Below are 21,897 nucleotides of genomic sequence, written 5' to 3'. Positions count from 1 at the left end.
TCACTTCTGCTTTCTGAAATGGGGCAACTTCTTTCTCAAATGTTTCTGACGTAGACGATAATGAAGAAAATGATACTACTCAACATTTACTGTTAATGTACAGTACAATTACCGGTACTACTTCTGCTACCACATTATTACTATTTCTGCTACTAACATTGCTGCAATTACTATAATGTATTTTTTCATGGCAGGCAATTATTCCTTGAAACTAACATATTTGTACACCCATCTTCTATTCTCATGACTGATAGCATTATTTTCCTTCTAATACTACAAATACTATTACTACTACAACTAAAACCATTGGTACTCCTATCTCTCCCACAAGTCTATACCTCTGACACTACTACTGCAATTATTAATACAACTTCAACTACTGCTAGTATTTGTATCCTCCCACTCTGTTACAAGAACGACTACTACAATAAAAACTACTAAGATAAGATAAGATAAGATAAGATATTCCTTTATTGTCCCACATGGGGAAATTTCATTGGTGCAACGCAGGTAGATACAGAGGTAGATACAGAAGAACAGATCTTCTTATAGGAAGTCTGAAAAACACTTTCAGTAGAAGATCTCCTATAAATAAATAGGACTTATTACTACAGCTTTTACTAGTTCTGATATGGTATTACTCCTGTTACCTCAAGGTTGTGCCACATTTTACTACCTAAAATCAACACAGAAAGAGCAAATTCTTTTAAAACGTACCAGTTGAAGTATCTAGTTACCTTCCACATCTGCTTTACGCCCATGTGTCACTGTAAAGGGCCTAAAGTACAATGCGGTCTAAATTTCATCTACTCCGATGGGGTCAATAACTCATAACTCTCCGATCAGTAAATGCTTTGACGTCTCTCGTTCTCCCTCTTGTCCTCTTCACTTTCATTTGTGCCACGTTAGCTTTTTATAAAACGGCCATTGACTAGTCGTAAATCTGGCCCGTTCCGTTGCTGTTTTGCGCCCCTCATACAATACATCCCTGTCCCGGGACAAGTGCGCGAGGGGGACGTCCCAACGGAGGCGAGCGCGGGGTGTAATTAATCTCAAACAATATTGACTCCTCTCTCTCAATCTTTCCCAAGCCCTAATATAGCTGTCCCCTCTTAATGTTTAATGTGGGGATTGATCTACCCCCCAACACTGTTACCGAAATGATAAACCGACTTGGCCGCGTCCCGGGACGATGGAGAAAACGGGGGGGCGTGCGCGACATGTCTTATCAGGAAAAGATAACCTATAACGAGAGCGGGTCGAGACACCTTTACTTGAATTGTCGGCGCAAACGCCACATCGAACCCCGCCCCCCACGTACGCCCTCCTTTCCCCCCTATCTGCCCTCACCCTGATTTATCGCAGCTTTATCTTTATCAAGTCATTTATCAGCGCGCTTCATCTCGTCTTGTCCCGCGATGGATGGGTCCTGGATCGATAGGGACACACTCCGCCTCTAAGATCGCACCTTTAGTGGCCTGTGTCAGCAGGTTGGAGCGGCACCCACACCCCTTTTTTATGGCCTATCACATATGTGGGATCAAATTGAAACAACGTATGTTTTACTCATGATAAAGCGCGGTAGCCTCTTCCACGTAGGGCTTGGGTGATACAGGAAAAATAATTAAAAACATATTTTCGATTCGATTTTGTTTCTTTTAAAAATGCTTATAATGGCTTGTAATATTAATTTCACAAGTATGAACAAGACAGGTTTGTTCAGTGCCGTATAACACTGAACATAGTCAACATTTGCTCTTCTGAAGCGTGATTTTTGCTTAAAACCACGTGCTTTTACTAACAGAGGTTTGGCTGTAGATTACAACCCTGCATATCCTTGACCGTTTTGAAATCATAAGATCTCAATTTGATTCAAATGAGTTTAATTGCCCAATAACTTTCAAGGCCCAACAAGTTTTGCTTCATACATAGAAGCAAAACATAGTTGATTGGAAGGCGATGGCAACTTCAGAGCAGATTTGTTGGAATGAACTCCACGTCTGTTTTCCACCTGTTTTTTTTTAATCAATATAACAGAGTTTTCTTGGCTTTACATTCTTTGCATAGTTTGGATTTTTTAACTACCTTCCAGAAAACTCATGTTCAAAATTGTCCCGACATCATTCCATTTTATTTCGTCTGCACAACATCCCCAACATGTCTTAAAGCTCTCATGTCCTTCCAGAAAAGTGACACAGTGCAGCTTTAAGTTATTCTAGACCTTCTCCCCCAAAAAGGTGGACGAAGCTTAAACCAAAACGGCAACAATTTCATGAAACAGCGCATCTTACTCAGGCAATTTCAAGCAATCAGTTGAACATTTAGCGTTAGCTCTCGATGCTAAATGTCCAACCGCATGCAACGAAATACCATTGACAAATCCAACGTGAGCCAGTCCTTTTCCTCTCTGGCCTCTCTCGATCACCTCCCCTGATGCCTCTCTAATAAAACACACACTGCCTCCCATTCACAAAGCTGTACTGCCCTCGCTCTCTCCCCCCACCGCTCTGAATCAACACGCAGGAGTCCAGCTTTTACTTCTCCACTGGAACCTGTTAGATGCCGATTTCGCCGCGCGCCGGGCCTTTCAAAATCACACTTTCCGTTGATTCGATCGGATCGGGCTCGCTTCATTCGGTCTCGAAATGGTAGCAAGCTAACAATCTGCCGTCTACTTAGCTTTGATTTGATTGCGGCAGACAAAAACGTACAAATGTTAAGCAGGTTTATGTCCAACTGAATCGAAATCTGAATGGTCGCAGTTAGAAAAATTGCAGCCACGGGAATGACTTGGATAAGTTAATGCCCTCAGAGGAGAACTAAAATCCCTCTGTGTCTTTTGGGTGTTTTCTTTTATATAAAACCTGCTAACCCTGCACTTTAGATCTCTACAAACATGTGCTGAAATACATGGGATTCTTTGTTTTAGTTTAGTCATTCATATCACATCCTTTTTCTTAGTTTAAAATGTGAACCGCACCTTTATTTTTGCAAGCGAAATCTAAAGGGACAATCCAAAACCCAACTTACTAAGCCTGAATCATGCTTAGTAAACTGTTTGTGCGTTATAAATCAAGTCTTTGTCCACGCTTTATCAAGGCAAATTCAAATGTGATCATTACACAGAGTCATTTCAGTTTATATCATACCGTTCAACATCACAGGCAATCGTTAGCGCACCTTTAACAGCGACGACAAAACGAGATCGTACGCTAAACTGTCTTCTTATTTCATGAATGAATCAATGTGCTGCCTCAGCCAACTGCTCCTCCACAACCGGCCCATTCATAAAACCCTGTGCGAGCGTTTAGTATATGCGCTGTTTATGTGTGCGCGCGCGAACCCTGTCAAACCGAATCACCGCCCAAGATCTGTGGACCATTTTTTTTTTTTTAACCCAAGCCAAAGACCAAAGTGGCACGAAGACAGAACGCCGTGGTCGTACAGGCACCTGGATGTTTTCACACTTTTGTTGCATAGCAGCTGTATTTTGGAAAGTGGCGAGGGAACACAGAGGCATGTTTCTCTTTAGGGCAGGGAGGGAGGAGGAGGAGAGGAGGTGGGAGGGGCACGGTTTACCCATCAGGCCGTGCTCCAAAAGGGGGCGATCGGGCCGAACAACAGGACGGCTGTGAATTCATGACCAAGCACAACACGGTCGACATGTTAATGGTGTATTTTTGTGTGCACTTTTCTCCGCGGATCACAATCTTTGACTTATCCCACATATTTCCCATTTCCTCTTTTTTATGTGGATCTTGTCCTATGACTATTCCTCAAATGCAACTTTGAAAATGACTTCCAATTCCCATGTATTTTCCTAAAAGAACCATACTGTGTTAAGTATGAACGGCAACACATTAGACATGCAAGTGGGTTTGATGCTAAATACAGATTTCAATACCTCATTAATTAGTTCAAAATCTTTTAAAAGTTTTTTTCTGGCCCATAAAGTCTTTCTTCGACAGGACAGTTGTAGCATGAAACTGGGGGAGAGCTGGAATCGAACCCACGACGCACAATTACAGATATGCGACATCCAGCAAAGCAATAAAATGACAAAAACACATTTTTCTACTACAAACTGTACTTTTCAACACAAAATAATAGTATTTTTATCATTATCATGTGATCTTAAACAAGTTCTGGAGCTTAACTTAATCCTATTTATGTGAATTTTTTTCCCCCCAATACTTCTTCAAATATGTATCTAGTTTTGATGTGAATTCACCATTGATTAATATCTGGATATAAGTTTTACAACCCATTTGAATTCTGAAACGCTCGATTCCATATATGAATCCATTAATCACTGATGTGTTTTTTCTTTTCATCTGTTTTCTGTTTCTTAACTCTTAAGGGCTTTGGTCAGACTTTCAACAGAGCTCAGAAATGGACCAAAGGCAAAATAAAACAGTAAGTTAAGTTTTCCATGGCAAAAAGTGCTTAATACTCGAACAATGTAAGGATAATCAACTAACCAGCAAAATTGCGTTTAATTTACTATGAAAGTGACTTGCCTAAACTTTTTTTTCGCCAGCTCCTTCTGCTCTAGACGCTTTCTTTCTCCTTTCTTTCTGTCATTACAGTGAGCTGCATTCTCCTCAGCCACACCATATGTAATTAAACTGCTGAAGCTAAACAAACGCCCCGCACAAGCGCTCTGTAAATCACCCGCTCGGACCGTTCACAACATGTCCGCATCGGGAATGGAGAGACGCAGAAATGGAGGTAGAGATTCTTAAATTCAACTAAGTTTGTCCAGAGACAGGAAGAGGAGGAGGAGCTTGGAGCAGATTGCTGTGTTACTGTAGGGCTTTTTTCCTCCTTCTTCTTCTTCTTTTTTTTATGAATGGAGAGAGTGCAGGGGGAGGGGCGGCCACACTTCCTCTTACGCACAAAAGGCAGGGAAGAAAATTTATGAATGGGTCCGATCTCCTGGACAGCCACAAGTGTAAACAACATACTTGGACAAAGGACGGTGTGCTGTGTGTTTTAGACGGAAAAAAGTCGACTTAGACATGTCTTGAAATGTAGTTTAGAGTGTGTTTGTAGGAGAAGAAGAAGTGGTAGAGAGTGAAAATGTGCTTAGACTGCAGTTAGACAAAACAGACGAAGACTTTAGCCCAGGTTTAAACACGTTTTAGACCGGATTAAAGTCTGTTTTTGAATTTTGTCCCAATTTAATCTAATTTTTGTGGTTTTTGTGCAAGTGTGAACGCAGCTTGAACCTAAACTAAACCAGAACTAGACCAAACCAAGGTTGTGTTCACATTTGTACTTGTTTGGTCCCTTTTTGAGCCACGTTTAATACTGATGTAGACTTGATTTGGTCCTGTTCTAGTTCTTTAGTCTTGCTCATGTTTAATTTCGGATTTAGTCCTAGTTTAGTCCCACTTTTATGGTAATGTTTGTGCGACTCAAGACTATACACAGGGATAGAACCAGAACCAGAACCAGAACCAAACCATGAAACGTATAGAATGTAGGGCTACAATTAGCAGTAAATTGAAATGACAATAGTTTTGGTAATAGCAGCATTAATAGTGGTTCTATTGGTCGCAGCAGTAGTCATGATATATAATTAATTAAGATGACATAAGATAAACGGCTAATTTGTCACACTAGAATTGTGCCGTGAAATGTGTGTATGCGCCTGCCTCCAATAGAAATTATTCAACTATCTAAATACATCAAACAGCACACAATAATACACTTAAATACTGTATGTTTTGAAGTGCCACCGTTTTATAAAGTGGTGCCGCTTCCTCTGGTCCCTCGGGCTTCAGACTAAAGAATGTCCACTGCACTGGTCTGCACAGCTCCAGGCCAGTTTGCTCAAATCCGTGGAAGAAAACAGATGATCCCTAATCACGCCTGAACGACGCCGTTAACATTATTGATGACCCAGGCCTGGATACATTTTATATTTTAATTCATTGTAGTTCATATAGTATTTGACAAAGAGGCGGGAGATGTATTGTCTACTGTTCAAAAAGACCTCAAAAAGAGACAACAAGGGGGGTTTTCTGGCCTTTTTGTGGTAAATTTTATGGTACGTTCACATTTTTTGCTGGAATTGAACCTCAACAAAGACATTTACTGTAATATTTGAGCACATTTTGCTATCTAGATAATTCAACAATTTTTTTTTTAAATAAAATCAGAATTCTCATCCATAATTTGACCGTTTTTATTACTTAAAATGTACATGTATGCACCTTCTATGACTTGATTTGTATATAACTGAAATGTAAAATATTGATCTTAATTGGATCAAAAGGAAGTAAAGGCATCTGGCTTAAAAGCTTCCAACATACTGGGAATTCAGAACAAACTGGAACAAACCAGATTAAGTAAAGCCAAAACAACAAACAAACAACAAAACAACAAAACAACAAACACACACACACGCACACACACACACACACACACACACACACACAAACACACAAAACGGACTAAGATAAAGTTAATTGTAAAGTATTATTAAAGGAGCACTATGTCTCGCTTTGCCTGGAATGTTCCACTGTGCGGTCTAATCTTACCCATCTTTCATTTATTCAACCCCCCAAAAAAGTGTTTTTATTAGAAACAACACTTGTTTTTTGTTGTCACTGGCTTGTCTCCATGGAGATTGTCAAGTTCTGAACCGTTCTGTGAAACAAATCAGGCAAAACAACCACATTTTTATGAAGAACAGGAGGATTCAAACCTTCTAACAGAAACATACACCGTACCTAACACAAAGTTAAAAACGTGAAACAATAATCATTCTCGGACATCTGCAGACCATCTGACACTTTGGGACGACATGATACGGGGCATGTGCAGCTTATGGCACCAGTGGCACCGGTCCAAATATGTCATAAATCTATAACGCTTTGTCACCCTCTCGTTTCCATCCGTCACACTTTGAATGGAGATGTTCGCGTCCGCGGCGTTAGCAGCGGGAGAGCGAGCGCGGCCTATAAGTGAACTGTCCGTCAAACCCGCGCCCCCGCTGACCCCGGCGCATCACACCCGGGTCAAGCGCTGGCCGTACTCTGACAGCTGATTGGCTCGCGGTGCGCGGGGGGTTAAGCAGACATGACCCCGCCGTGGCCCCCGGGGTTCATTCGCACTTCCTCCTCTGCATTGTTGCGCGACACGCTGTCATAATGTTGCGCGGAGGAGGGGGCAGAGGGCAGCGACACGGGCAGGGCACGGGTCACATGGTGTTTACGCACAAAGAGATACAGGAAGTGCCTCTGAATAATGCCACTTGGGTCCACGGTGAACCACGTAGCACATGACGAGTGTTCATTTGTAGTGGTGGAAGAAGTAAAAGTGAAGTCAAAAGTAGAGGGTCAGTATGGAGGCCGGAAAGTTTAACGGATCTTTTTTAATATTGAGAAATCTGACATTCTAAAACATATGAATCATTTTTCACTTGAAGCTGATTCATGTTGCCAGTGTGTCCTTGGGGCATAACGCTTGGCATATGTCTAAATGTTGTGTTGATTGGAGATAGTTACAGTAGCTTATCAACCACTGAGTTTAAAGAAGAAAAAACAAACAAAACGTGCAATTTTAAAGTGTCTGGAAACGCTCTACATACTGTAATACTAACATTACTTAAAGGCGCACCATGTAACTTTTCAGGTGGAAGTTCTGCTACTTGTCTCCATGGAGATGTTATTGGTTTGTTTAGAATGTTGCACTTTATGGGATTTACCTTATTTTTCTCACATGTTTTCAATTGCGGATGTTCTTGTTACAAAAAAGAACGTAAAACAAACATTATTTCTGTAACTTCTTCTTCTATATAAAATGAACAAGTACATAAAAACACACACATGTGCTGTGGATAGTTCTAAACCGGTGCTTTAAAATAATTAAAATACATAAAATAATTTCATTTAAATAGTATCTATGTTTTGTCACTGAGAAAAGTTGCTGAGTGTGGATAGTTCTTCTTCTTCTTCTTCTTCTTCTTCTTCTTCTTCTTCTTCTTCTTCTTCTTCTTCTTCTTCTTCTTCTTCTTCTTCTTCTTCTTCTTCTTCTTCTTCTTCTTCTTCTTCTTCTTCTTCTTCTTCTTCTTCTTCTTCTTCTTCTTCTTCTTCTTCTTCTTCTTCTTCTTCTTCTTCTTCTTCGTTTTAAGGCGGTTGGTATCCAAGTGTTACATTACCTGCTTGTCACCATGGAAATTTCAGCTTTATGATTTTTTTGGTTTTGAGATTTAATGTCAAACTGTGGAACACTCTGAACAAAGCAATTTCCAAACAAGAAAGTGGAAAAAAGCAGGGGGCGGACCCTCCATAAAACATATATAGTGCACCTTTAACATGTTTATTAAAGGTACCTTTAAATATGACTTTATATCTTATTCCAGTTCGATACGTGTGCCAATTACAGAGTCTACAACAAGTCTACAATTGTCCACTACGTTTCAGCACAATAAAGTGACTTAGAGGGCAAGGAAGGTTGACTTTAAGGGGTTAATCTTGAGTTTGTCTTTAGGCATTCGCTGTACCATGTTAGAGCCACAGTCATTGATAAAGATGCAAAGTTGAATAGCGCTAGAAAAAAGAAAAAACCCAAACAGTTTGTCTCGACTCCCACCCAGATCCTGAATCACTATTGTTTAGCCTCACGACAAGAAAAAGGGAAACACATTCAAATTGCGGCTCAGTTGTGCAGCCCAGGAATTTGCTTCTCTGTTTTGCACCTTCCGACGAGCACAAAAGACCACCTTTGTACCTGCGTCCTCCCTCATTTTTTTACCGGTTTCCTGGGCCGGACCCTTTTCAGCTTTTCAGATGCATGCAAATGGTTTATGGCGGCGCACAATAAGCATACAAATGTACCACGTGATCAGGGTTCAAAGGCTTACTGTATCCAAATCCGAGGTACACTATGGGCCTCTGGCAATTTAGCAGAAGACAACTGTCCCAAACCGGCACGTGCACTTTCAAGGCACGAAAATTAGGCGAATATTAAAGTTTGTACTCACAGTTTTCGGAGTGGAAATCCGGAACGAATTGCTCATCGCTGTCAGGGACCTGAGCTGTAATTAAAAAGGAAAACAACATTTAGAATTCTTTATCTGTTACCAGGGAATAGAATTGTAACCATTATGATTCAACATTTTCCCCAATAAAACCCGCATTAAAATAAATGACACCAAACTACCTGTAATGGATTATGTGCTCGCATGATTCATATCGCAGTAGCTACAATTTAAATAACTGCCGTCGTTTTGGTTGTTAAAGAAGTTCATAAAGATAATCCATACTTATTACGACGGAAACTATTCCCGTAAACGGTGTGTGCGGACGTCATTGTTGTTGTTTTGTGCATTTCCACTGTGGGGCCGCAAACAGACTAGACTGGCTGTTCTGGATCGGCGAGCGAGCGAATTTGTCACGACGAAACAGGGACGCGATCCAAAAGAGGTCTGGGACAGTGTTTAACCGCAGAGAGGTAGTCTGGCTTTAATCGCTTTTATACATGAGCGCTAAACAAGAGGCAGATGTCGAAGTAAACGGAGATGTGAAACTTTTACTAAACGTAAACGGGGACAAAGAGAAATCGCACTGGTTCTTTTGCGCGATCCTGGTTTGATCCCAGTTTAGTCCTGATGTAGACTTGGTTTTGGTCTTGGTCTAGGCCTGGTTAAGTTCCGGGTTTAGTCTCAGTTGTAACGTGGCATTTGTATAAGTGTGACATACAGTAATAGCAATGTTTGAATAAGAATATTAGCTGGACAATCTGGATAATGGATCATTTAAAGATTATTATTATCAAAAGTCTTTTCTTAACAGAGAATTTAGAAGTTGCACAAAAACGTTTGAATGATTATGTATCATGTAAAATGTAATAAAAAACAAATTAAACATGTTCCCCCCCTCAGTTGTTCAGTATTAAACTATAATGAACTTAGAAATACTTGTTTTAAATTGTGTACTGTAACATTGATCTAAAACGACTTAGTTATAGAAACAGGTCCATTGACTTCCTGTGCAAAATGGATAAGCCCCGCCTCTTCATAGCAGCATTTCACCGCAACAAGCACTATTAACTTATTTTTATTAATTTTATTGTTAAAAATGGTTAAAAGTTATATTTTTTAACCCGACATGTATGACCGCTATTGACCGGGGTCTGAATTTTTTGGAATAATCACAGAAAAGTAGTGGGCGGAGTTAGGGGGTGGGTGAAAACAGAACTTGGACAACACAGCATTACTCAAACATGCATAATCAATAAAAATACAACTAATGATGAGGGAACACTGTTAAAACATGGTTAAAAGCTCATAAAGGTGTAAAGCAGAACAAATTGGTCTTGCATTAAGCTTATGTTTTATGTGATATAAGAAGCAATGGAAAAAGCATTTACACTAGATTATCTTACAGTTTTAAAGCCATCAAAATAACGTCACACGTGCACTATTACGAGTTCCAGTCTCTCAATACAAGTTTCTAAAAAAGCAACTTCTCCTCGTACGCATTCATTCATGGTCTAGTGACAGAAGCCCAGCCCAGGTGTTGTGCAGACATGCCACCATTGTACGCCTGTTTTTTATAGAAAAACCTAATCCTTTTACAATTGTAGCCTAAAGCTCCGGACTTTGAGTCAAACAAACAGATTAGAAAAGCCAAAATCATTTGACTGCCAAGTGCCAACTCCCCATGAGACAGGTCAAAAGGTCAGGATGCACCCAGTCTAAGCCCGTGGTATGTCAGTCTCTCTGTGACACAAAGTTAAAATGAGCCAAGACTCAAGTTTGTTGTTTCTAAAGTGTTCCACTGTACGGAATCACACTTACGTCATGGGAAAAGTCAAGAAAACACTACTGCCACTCATTAAATATCATCACCCATATTTAAGTTACGTATTGGATAACACACGGAAAATGGCTTGGTTAATTACATTAGTAAATCAGAACTCTTGAGCGGAATCATCTCAAAGCTATATAAATGTTTTACTGATGTCTTAACAACAATTCTACTGTGTACAGCAAAAATAAATCGGAAAATATGGAAATTGTGTTATAACAGATGAAGAATGGGAACATATAAATACATCTTAAAGGAAAGTTTGGAAAGAATTCTGTTGGAATGATGTGTCACGATATCTTATAACACCATGTCAAAAGTGCGCACTATTCACAGGGAAATACTAGTTGCGGGAGAAACTGTGGTTGCCAGGCGGCGACAATGATCATGTGTTTTGAGAATGTCCTATTATTGTCCTATTATTATTCTAAGTATTGGACAAAGACAAAGCACTTTTCGATGTATCTGGGCCTCAAAACTCCTGCCATGGACACAATAAATGGATACCTTTGGAGCACGCTACTGCACCAACAGCCAAAGATTGAACTGACATTAAAATTTACATGTGGAAAAAAAAAAAAAAAAAAAAAAAAAAAAAGGATAAAAAATGAATAAAAAATAAAAAATCTCATTCTCATTGAAATATGGACAAATTTGACAGACTTTTTGACCAAATGAGACGTTTGTGTTGGCCGATATGTGCCTTCATTGGATGTTTTGGTGCCTTTTTTATGTGTGTTCTGTTTGTATATCAAAAAAACTGAAGAAAATCAATGGTTTAAGAATTTTAAAAAAATTGTCAATTTTTCTAATATAGTTTTTTTTTGCACTTAAACCAACAACAGACACCTTACAGCATTTTTTGCTTGTCTGAGAATATAATTTGGTTGTTTTTCTAATTAATTTGTTCAAGAATAGAATTACAAAAGTACTTAACCCTTCACGCCTCTTCACATGTCTTACAACAACTAGAAAATCGCTGTTCTGGCACTACTTTCTGTAACACCGACCACTTTCCACCGCGATAACGAATTTGTGACCCGGCCTTGAACCTCTCTCTCCTCTCGCTCACTCCTCCAGCACCAACGCTCAAAAGCACAGCAACCCGCAAAATATGAATAAATAATAAATCAAATGAAATCAAGAAATCCACTCTCTCTCTCTCTCTCTCTCGGCGTCGTCACACTTCTGCTTCCTGCGCAGAGGAAACCGGATAACGCAGCATGTTCAGATAAACCCCATTGATTTCTTATGTAATATCTGCACATCCTGTCGCTTACTATACGGTAATAATATTAGGGCTTTTTAACTTTGTGCCGTTGGGCTTGAGGGGGGGATGTCGAGCTGTTGCGCAAGAGGGACACACAACAGAGGCCGACACAAAAAGATCTGGAGATGTCTCGAACGATCTGTTACTTTCAACAAAACACATTGACAAAGCAGAGACTGTGATAAACAGCCTTTGCGCGGTCTTTCCGGATACGTTATCGAACAAATATCTGTCATTTTGGAGGGAAAACGTACTTACAGCATGATTTAATACAGTGTTATTTGCACAGCTTCATTTCATAAGTTTCCTTTCCAGAAATGTCTGATTTGATCAAATTTCACAATGAAACCGGCGAAATGGAGAAATACCACGTACTGTCCATCCAATCATTCACAAAAAGCAATAGGTTTTAGCAGCAATTGAAGAAGTACTTGAGTATTTTGCAGCGATATCAGTACTTTTTGCTCATTTCGTGCACTTTTTCCACCTCTGTTTCCAGTAACCTGTCGCCAGGGCCTTCGCACACAAGTCCGCACAAGAAGTCGACGAGTGCAGTTCACTTCCAGGCACCTCCGATGACTTTTTTCTTTCTTTTTTTTTTTAAACTCTCGGTGGGAGAGCGTGGGCGGAGTCCAAAGCCGCCCCAAAATCACATAAACCCAACAGACAAGACATGACAAGCTCCCGAACCGCCGCCATTCACTCCGGCGCTCTCAGGAAAGAACACATCCCCCCAGCGAGCGACGTTGTACTCTCTCGATCCCTCACAAGTGCAGTCAGTCATCAGGAGGTCTTTCATTAATGCAGCAGGAAAGGAGAGGGTCTTAGCAAGCCGGTACTTACACCTACAGTCACTTTGATATCCTTTACGTTTCAATCTTCTGGTCACGGTCGACTTGTTGGCGATATCCCGTACGCTAAGATTGTAAGGTGGCTATAGGATCTGAAAGGTGCACTGTGTCATTTTCGAGCGTGGCACCTGCGTATCGCCGTGGATACCGCAATAATTACTGCTTATTCGACTTATTGTTTAATAAATTACAGCAGGAACGATCGTTTTTGTGGCTCCGCTTCTGTCGTGTGGTGTGGGAAAGGTTTTTTGATTCATTTTTTTTTTGTAGAAGGTCGAGAAAACTTGAAGGACAAATTAATACATAATAATAAACTAAGTGCGTCAGAAAAGGGTTCGTTGCTTTAAAGTGTGTTGTTGTGACAGGCTTGGTTATTGCTTTGCCGGGAATATTCCATAGTATGGCATTATTCTTGTCTAACTCCATGAAGACAAGAAGGTAGTGGCACCAGGTCATGTTACAGGGCAGGTCCATGGAGAGGAGAGCACATTTTTCAACAGTTTTTTTAACCATAAAAATCATTATCTAAATGCAAGAGATGTTTAATGCTGAACCGTGGAACATTCTAGGCAAAGTATTGACATCTCTAAGACGTCTGGCACAGCAGATTACACATGAGAAAAGATAAATAGGCAAAATGAAGAAAATCAAAACATATTTTCAATTATAAACTGACAAAAGATCTAAATGCTAATAATTTTAAGTGTTTATAACTAAAAAATAAGCAAGCATTTTGAATTTGCAAGATAGAAATGTCAGCTACTTTGCTTTTCTAGTATAAAGGATGGAAAAAAACAATTTTCTAGCCTCAGATTTGTATTTGAGCGTCAGAAATAAAGTTAAACTTTTAGTATTTAATATAGCTGTGGTTAAAATGACAAACTTTGAAGGGTCGACATTTCTGTAAGATTGCATCGTAGACACATTTCCCCACTTCATTTACCTCTCCACAAGCTGATTTTTTATTGTCCTTTAGCCACTTTAGGGCTAATTTGTATTGATGCGCTGGGCCATTGTCCAAGAGAAAAGGGGAAAACTTTCTCCGAATCGATTCACAGCTTTCCAGTTTCTCTTGTACAAAACTGCAGTTTTTATGGACACTGTATAACTATTTCTATATTAAACAACTAATGGAAATTCTAGTTTAACCTCAAATCTCAGCACTCACTCCGAACGTGGTCAACGAACCCAAGCAACCACAAAACATCTTTATCAATTTCCCGGCATCTCAAGCATTTTAATAGGAATCAGTGTCTTTGAGGACGGCTCAGTGCCAGAACGTGTCAATTCAAATGCCACTGCTGCTTGGAACCCATTGTTTTGTTTTATTGGCTCTGTCTTTGTGGCCGGCGTGAAGTGAACTGGCTGGTTTTCTTCATGCCGCATTAGAAAAGTGGTGAGAAATCTGACATGGATACAGCGCCACGGCCATAAAGCAGGACCTTTAAAATGTGTCAGCAGCAAACAGCCATCGGATCATATTCACCGCTGCCTCGCTGTGACGCACCAGGCAAACTTTGCTTGTTCTTCATTTTGTACCAAGAAAAACACAATTCAGATGGACCAGTCTTTTTTTTACGTGATAGTGTTTATGTGCAATGTTTTTTTTCCAATATAGTTCATATTTGTGTTGCCAATGCCGAGGTTGATGTGCGATAGTTCGAAGCCAAAATAAATAGGCTGTGTCAGGAGCGGCATCTGACCGGACACTGGACACCAGTTGGGACCGAGACAGTTTGAGAACCACCGAGTCCGATCAAAATGATCATAAAAGGCACGAGAATACAGACTTAGAGCTTATCAATGATGCTTTTCACAACGACACGATATCGGAAACTTAATCTACATTTTTAAATCAGTGCCAAGCAGGACTAACTCACCTAAACCAATCAAATCTTACAAAAAACAACAGGACTTAACTTGGTTTGAACAATTACGGTACTCGCAATACTCATGACTAATCAACTATTACAACAATCGCTACAGAGCCTCAAAAACACATGCCAAAAGACAACAACAAACCCTCAAAATGTCAAAATGTCAAAAATATACAAGATTTATTTTGTATTTGTTGTATATTTTTACTTTTATTTGGCAAAAAAGTATATTCAACCAGATTTTTAACCAGATATTTTTGACTAGTTGACTAAATGGGAAAAAAAGAGACTACTAAAATAATTGTGAGTTGCACTAGACAAAAGCAATGCTCAACTGGGACAATCCAAGCTCTAAATCAATACAAATAGCCCAAACCAAACAGGATCTTAACCACTACTTCAGAAAATATACTTATATCACATTAAAAAAAGATGAATTTCAACGTTAATTATGTTGCCAGTACCATAACTTTGCTTTATAATGCCAACTTTTGCATTTCTCCAGAACTTTTACCACTGCTCTCGACAAACTCCCAAGCACCCCTTCCCTTCTGCTGCCGTAACTTCACAGAGGCTCGATAATGACTCTGGACATGTGTTGTTTTCTGCCTGCGTCCCACAGTGCAATTACTCCATTAGATCTCACGTCATCGTCGCTCTTATTAAGTCTACGGTCGACAATTGCCTGCGACTCGACTCCGATTCCACTGCTCTGCTCCTTTTTCGATGGCCTGTTTTGTTTGGCTCGGCCCTGGACTGGCACGCACCGCGACATGGCCAAAATAGGACGCGGTCGAGCTAATGACGCGCCTCTCTATGTGTTTGCCTTTTGTTTTCATGGTGGACTTGCACAGAAGAGGTTGAATGCAAACATGGGAAGAAGATGAGATTTTGCTCAAGACAGTCCTGCAGTTTCGTTGGACAGTTGTGATGGGAATGTTCCAGCTTTGCATAATGTAGCACTATGGATTTTTCCACATGTATGCTGTTAAAATTGGCTAAAAAATAAATCCGAGCCTGTGACAGTGTGCACCACAATAGATCTTTTAAAAGTTTGTCATAAAACATGTTTGAAATTCCAGAGTAGAGGCAAAAGTGAAGTGGAACATAATGTGATTTCAATGTAGAAACTGGGATTTAACTGAAAATATCACAATATATGACAAACCGAGGTGGTTTTGGCAAATGAAAACCACTCAGCCTGGTTTACAGTCATTTATGGTTGTATTTAGCATAATTTATGAGATTATGACAGACACATAGCATTTTAATGAGATGTTTAGGTTTTGCTGAACATAAAGTTTTTATCTACAGATATATTACGAACATTTCTTATACTTTTTGTGAAGCTCAACACATAAAACAAATCCAATTTTGTTCCATCCTTTGTAATAGAAAAGCAAACTAAGTGACATTTCTATCCTGGAAATTCAAAGTTCTCAAAAAAAGAAAAAAAGAAAAAAAAGATTATAAAGCCTTAAAACCATTCGAATTTTGGTTTTATGGCACTGACAATAATCTCTAGTAATCTTTGACGTTTGCCTTAATTATGTAATTTGGAACATTCTTAAAAAAGAGCATGTAATTCACTGTCATGGCATAAACTTCTGCCAATCCGCTTTAATCTTCAGGGGTAAATGCCCCTCTGAGAATCTTTACAAACCTTCACATCTCACGTGGGTCAAACAAAATCAGCAATTTAACATTTATCCCCTTCAGTTTTTTTAACATGTCAACATCTAAAGCACCTGGCATTCAAACTCCTTTTGTATTGCATGCTCTTCAACAACAAATGCAAGGATCATTTGAGAGAGAAATCATTTTAAAAAACAGTCTAACCTTCTGTGAGCCACGTCTCCTGGAGTTGGCTTAAATCCTGGAAGAGGTCTGTTTGGAAAGGAGAAGAGACAGAAAAAAAGAGAGTCAAATGAACTGAGGGCTCATGTAATATTTAAACTTTTTACAGGTCAGAAATCTACATGAGTGCGGTTGTGTGTTACATGGCGCGCGGTTAACATGTCAGGTAATGAGGCCAGGGGCTGACTTTGGACTGTACCTTCGGATTCCTGAGGGGGCAATTCTGTGTCCATGTATTTCCTTTTCGCTGCCATCAACAGTCTATTTAGAGGCCCATTTCCTTGCGACTTCTGCAAAACGCATACATGTTAGAGACTGAGAGAGAGAGAGAGCAAAAAAGTGAGAAGTCTATTAAGGCGTAGCGTGCGTCAAAACCAGCCGAAGTTTGTAAAAGTCGATCAATCACGTCACGTAATGTTGCTTAATGTTTCTTGAAATGTTTGCACTGTGCATCAAGGAATCAACACATTTTACGCAGGCGATGTCAAGGAAAAACAATGCGCGTTTGTCCGCAAAGTGACCATTTGGCACACTCTGCACCGCAAAGAAACTTCACGCAAAATGCATACGTTTTACACATGCACACTAAAACATTTCAGGTTCAAAATAATACGAATAAAACAGAAAGAGAGTCTTATAACTATGAGGGAGAAACGACGCGGCGCGCACTAGAAAACAGTGCCACGGCGCGATCCAAAAATACGCACGTTTCCTAAAGTGAAAGGCACTTGTTGGTCCAGATATCCATCCATCTTATAATCCATCCCGTTAGCCGTCATTCGAGGTCATTTAGGCTGCTTGTTTGGCAGTTGAAGAGCAAGTCCTTCGCTTGCACCGCGCGCACACACACCACCACCGCCGCCGCCGCCACCGTGTGAGGAGGACGCGAGGAGTCGGAGGACGCAGCGCCGCGCTCTCGCTCGTGAATGGGCTGCGTGGAGGCTGCATGCATAATGAGCTCCATTCACAAAAAAGAAAAAGAAAAAACACACACACACACACACACCGTGAAGGGAAGTGATGGCGAGTGATTTACCCAGCGCTCCACACAAATCCACCCTTTTTCGTGTCGTTTGTGATGGATAGGGACGCGTTTTATTAGAGGCGCATTCAGTTTTGTTAAGTTAGAACGCTTTGCAGAGAGATTTAGACGTGTTTATCATTGGCACTGATATTGCAAAGTGTGGTTGTGGTTTAGCTCACAATCTAACTTAAATAAATCGGTTAAATACAGCAGCAATACGCCAAAATGTATCACTTTTACGCACGGATTTGCTTTATCCAAACGCCATTTTACACGTTGCCACGTCTGCCCACTGTGCAAGCATGAAGGAAAGTGCTTACTGTACAGAACTGTGACTGAAACCAGATGTTGAGCGCACCTTTTACCAGCATTTTTCACGCTTTTGGTGCACGTTTTTGACTGGGATGTTCCAGGGGGAGTGCGCAGACTTTTGTAACCGCTGCCATGTTAGAACAAGAAGTGCTGCTCTGGAGATGTTAGTGCGACTTCTCAATCTGGCCCCGAGTGAAGAAGCCCAGTGATTGGATGATTTCCTCTTTCAAGGGCTCGAATTTCGTTGCCTTTTGTCCCCGTGAATACACAGACTTATGAATGAAGTCTGGCTCTCACTCTCTGGGCCAATGGGAAGCGCCCGTTCCGGAATTTCAGCGGCTGTAGGCGGAGATTTGGGAGGCAGTGGCCAATCGCCGTGCGCCTGCTTTAGACAGGATTTTCGAGTTGTTTTTCATTCACAAAAAGAGAGAGAGGGAAAGTTGAGGAGAGAGAGAGAGACAGAAACAGAGAGAGAAAGAGAAAGAGAGAGAGAGGAGAAAAAAAAACAGAAAAAAAAACTTCCATTCATAAAAAACTTGCCCTGGCACGAATGTCCTGTCATGTTTTTCTTTTACCGCCCAGACACACTCAAAGTTTGTTTACGTGGTTGCGTGGTTAAAGCTGGCCACGTTTACACAGTTTTAAAAGAAAGGCACACTTTTTTCTCCTCCTTTCTTTCTTTTTTTGTTTTAATCCAAGCGTAATCTGACGTTGATAAATCCAGGAGAGTGCATTCTTGTGGTTTTAGCTGGTCTAACTTTATTTAAACAAGAGCTAAACGGGCTGCGTTGTACTTACCTGTGAAGTACATTCTCCTCTATGTCCAATGACACAGGAAATACAGTTAAAATGGAATAATCAGATTGTGGAGGAGACGTTTTCAGGCGCTACACCCACTGATAATGTCTACACACATGGCTTTCTTCCTCTGTTTAGATCCATTTTGATTTCTTTAACAGGTGATAGTCCACATGTGTTTCCTGCTTTAATGATATCTCGATGCACATTTGGAGTCAGGCTGCACACAGCTCTGACGCCGCGGCTCAGGACAAGCTCAAGCATGGGTCGAATGTGGATACGAGACAGTCAGCTATTGTACACACGTTATCCGTCTCATAAGTACATAATAAAGCAGAGTTTTAAGGCTACTCTTGAGAAACTATTCAGAGAGAAAGTTGTCTGTATTCAACTTTAGTGCCAAAGTGTATAACATTCCATCTAGCCTATTCAAAATGGAACTAGAGACCTTAATAGAGGACATAATAGTTTGGTTGTTGTGATGAAAGTAATATACTGTAGAAGCCTATATACTCTTGTGCATCTAGTATACAGTGGTGCACAACATTTTATTCTTGGCGGGTCAAAGTTAATGTTTGTTAGCGTGCCAGGGGCCTAATCTAATTATGTGTTGCATATAGAAAAATTAGATTGGCTTAAATTGTTGTGTTTTTTCAAAAGAATGGACTTATTCAGTCTCCCTTGCAACTATACTGCCCTTTCAGCATAAAATGTAATCAAAATGATCTTTGTGAGCCAAATTAGACCCTGTGGAATGTTATGCAGTGTGTTTCTATCATTAAAAGCGTGTTTGTTGGTCTTTATACTGTATTCTTACTTCAGTCTTAGGACAAAATGTCATAAAAATGTAAAAACAATTTGTGTTGAAAGAATGTTTTCTGAGTAATGCTAAAGGGCAGGTTGTTTTTGTCTGAAAATCTTCTAAAATTGAACTAGAAACATTTAGAGTTCAACGTAGTAAAAGGGTAAACAAGTGTCCTGGTGGAGGTTTGGTGTACTTCATATCTCCTCTGATGGTGCTTCCCCAGCCGGTTCATCTGTACTCAGCCTCAGGTAAAAGTATAAATCAGGGCAAATACTGTATAAATATGTCCATGGAAGTTTCATAAGAATCTACCCATACAGTTTTCAGTTATTCTGCTTTTATTACTCATTATTTAATCAAAATCTATACGCTACTGCATTTGTGAATTGGCAGTCACCACAAAAAATGGAAAGTATTATTATTATGATGTTATTTTTACATGCATTTTTAAAAACCTTTAATATTCAAACACAACAAACTTCACCTTAGTCCTTCTTTACTCCACATTATCAGTCGCCATCGTCCTTATTAGGATCACGACGGAGAAAAATACATGCAATGAAGATATAGTCTACAGATTTCCCTCCCCTCCAGGCAGTAATATTTGATTGTACATTGGATTTTCATAGTGTCTACTCACTGCTGTCTCTTACACTTTCACCATATTGTCTCCATAACCAGCACAGTGCAGGCTATAATAACATTTGAGGCATCCATCAGCCCGGTGCAGTGTGATCAATAAGCACTTTGAGTTTGCTCCCACAGCTGCTCGGGACGTAAAATGTCTCCCTTCAGTCTCTGTCAGTACTTATCACTGTGCTGACGAAGCTCACATATACTATATACTATTACAATACATCCAGCCATACGATTGGACCACTACATGTGCCTATTACGCCACTGAATTAGCTCATTTATATAGAGCGTTTTGAAGAAATGTAGCTTGGGAAATGCGTTTGTCATTTCTATACAGACAAAAGAAGTGGGTGTGGGACTTATTTGTTTAAATCTTTGTATAAATGTGCTCATTAAAAGTACTGTTGACCTCAGTGTAGCTTGTAGTAATTGTGTAGAGAAGTATCTTGTTTGTAGTAATAATACAATACTGGTTTGTCCCAGTTTAGTTCTGATGTAGACTTAGTTTGGGACTGTTCTAGACCTGGTTTAGTTGACCCTACATGGATTAATTCCCAGTTAGTTCCCAAAGAGTAAACACAGCCTTTTATTTCCTTATTATTTTATTGATAATTATTTTAAATCCAGTTGATTTATGGGTGTTTTTCTTTTATTTCTTGATGTCAGCGTCTTCCCATTACGAGCTTCTTATGTTATTACTCCAGTTTCAATACTTTTTTTCTTCTCAAAACACAAGTGACAAGGAAGTGCTCCTCTGTGTTTTTAAAGTCCACACCCTTTTACTGGACCTATTCTCCAATGATAAATTCAAAACGCTCAATTTGCCCTCTCTACTGAACATTTCTCTCTAATTTAAGCTGCTTCACTCCAGTCAATGTTCCCTGTGCACATTTTTACACCAAGATGGGATTCATTTGACTTCTTTTTTCTCTGGCGGCTCTGATGTGTGGTGACAGTTTGCAGTTCCTTCAGCGGCTCGTCTTCAGCGTGTGAAAAGTATCAGGTTCACATTGTTCTGAGTACGAGAACTGGTTTAAGAGCAGCTCAGAAGAGAGGGCAGCCTTTGTAACTGTGGCAGATCTCTGTACACGGGTCACAACAGCCAAACCACTCCGATTTCACCGCGTTTGTCACTTTGTGTTTTATCAAAGGTTACGTGCGGGTTATGAAGCTGCGGCTGCAATTATGAATTATAATAATGGAAGAAATGTGGACCAGCTAACCAGATATTGTTTTTGTCTAACCAACAATTCATTGGACTTTAAAGTAGAGTTGGGTGCATAGAAAGTTTATTGAATGCAGTGTTCATTTTGACAAGAAATGTAATTTATTCATTTTTTTAGTTTTTGTCTAGATAGATTTAATTAGCATGACATTTCCATTAATAGTTTAGGTCAACCAGAAAACCTTTTAAAATTTGAACTAAGATCATTTGTATTGTATTGCTGCATGTAAATATGTTCTTGAGTTTGTTGATGGTCTGGTTTAAAGTACAACTTTGATCTAGACGCCATGTTTCTTTTAGTCATTATATCGACATACGCTAAATGGATTTTGGATTATATGTGCCTTAATTTTCTTTAGATGTCTTTTCTCTCCTTGGTCATTTGTGTTTTTCTGTTCCGTGTTGTATATTGAAAAAGT

General features: G+C 39.8%; 1 protein-coding gene across 1 annotated transcript in view; it reads right to left on the bottom strand.

The window, feature by feature from the left end:
- Positions 1–17,515, bottom strand: part of etv4 (ETS variant transcription factor 4) — a 44,110-nt gene extending 26,595 nt beyond the window's left edge. Inside the window, exons 1-4 of the mRNA XM_072456928.1 lie at positions 17,386–17,515; positions 16,878–16,968; positions 16,661–16,708; positions 8,996–9,049 (exon numbers count right to left, since the gene is read on the bottom strand). Of these exons, the coding sequence (XP_072313029.1) occupies positions 8,996–9,049; positions 16,661–16,708; positions 16,878–16,968; positions 17,386–17,457 (265 nt within the window). The 5' untranslated portion in view covers positions 17,458–17,515. The remainder of the gene's footprint in view (positions 1–8,995; positions 9,050–16,660; positions 16,709–16,877; positions 16,969–17,385) is intronic.
- Positions 17,516–21,897: the final 4,382 nt, after the last annotated feature.

This window comes from Eucyclogobius newberryi, unplaced genomic scaffold (genome assembly GCF_026437365.1).
Source record: "Eucyclogobius newberryi isolate DKJ021-1_F unplaced genomic scaffold, fEucNew1.0.hap1 SCAF_20, whole genome shotgun sequence".
NCBI classification, from domain to species: Eukaryota; Metazoa; Chordata; class Actinopteri; order Gobiiformes; family Gobiidae; genus Eucyclogobius; species Eucyclogobius newberryi.
The sequence above is the reverse complement of the archived record's forward strand: the minus strand, read 5'-3'. Positions and strand labels throughout refer to the sequence as shown.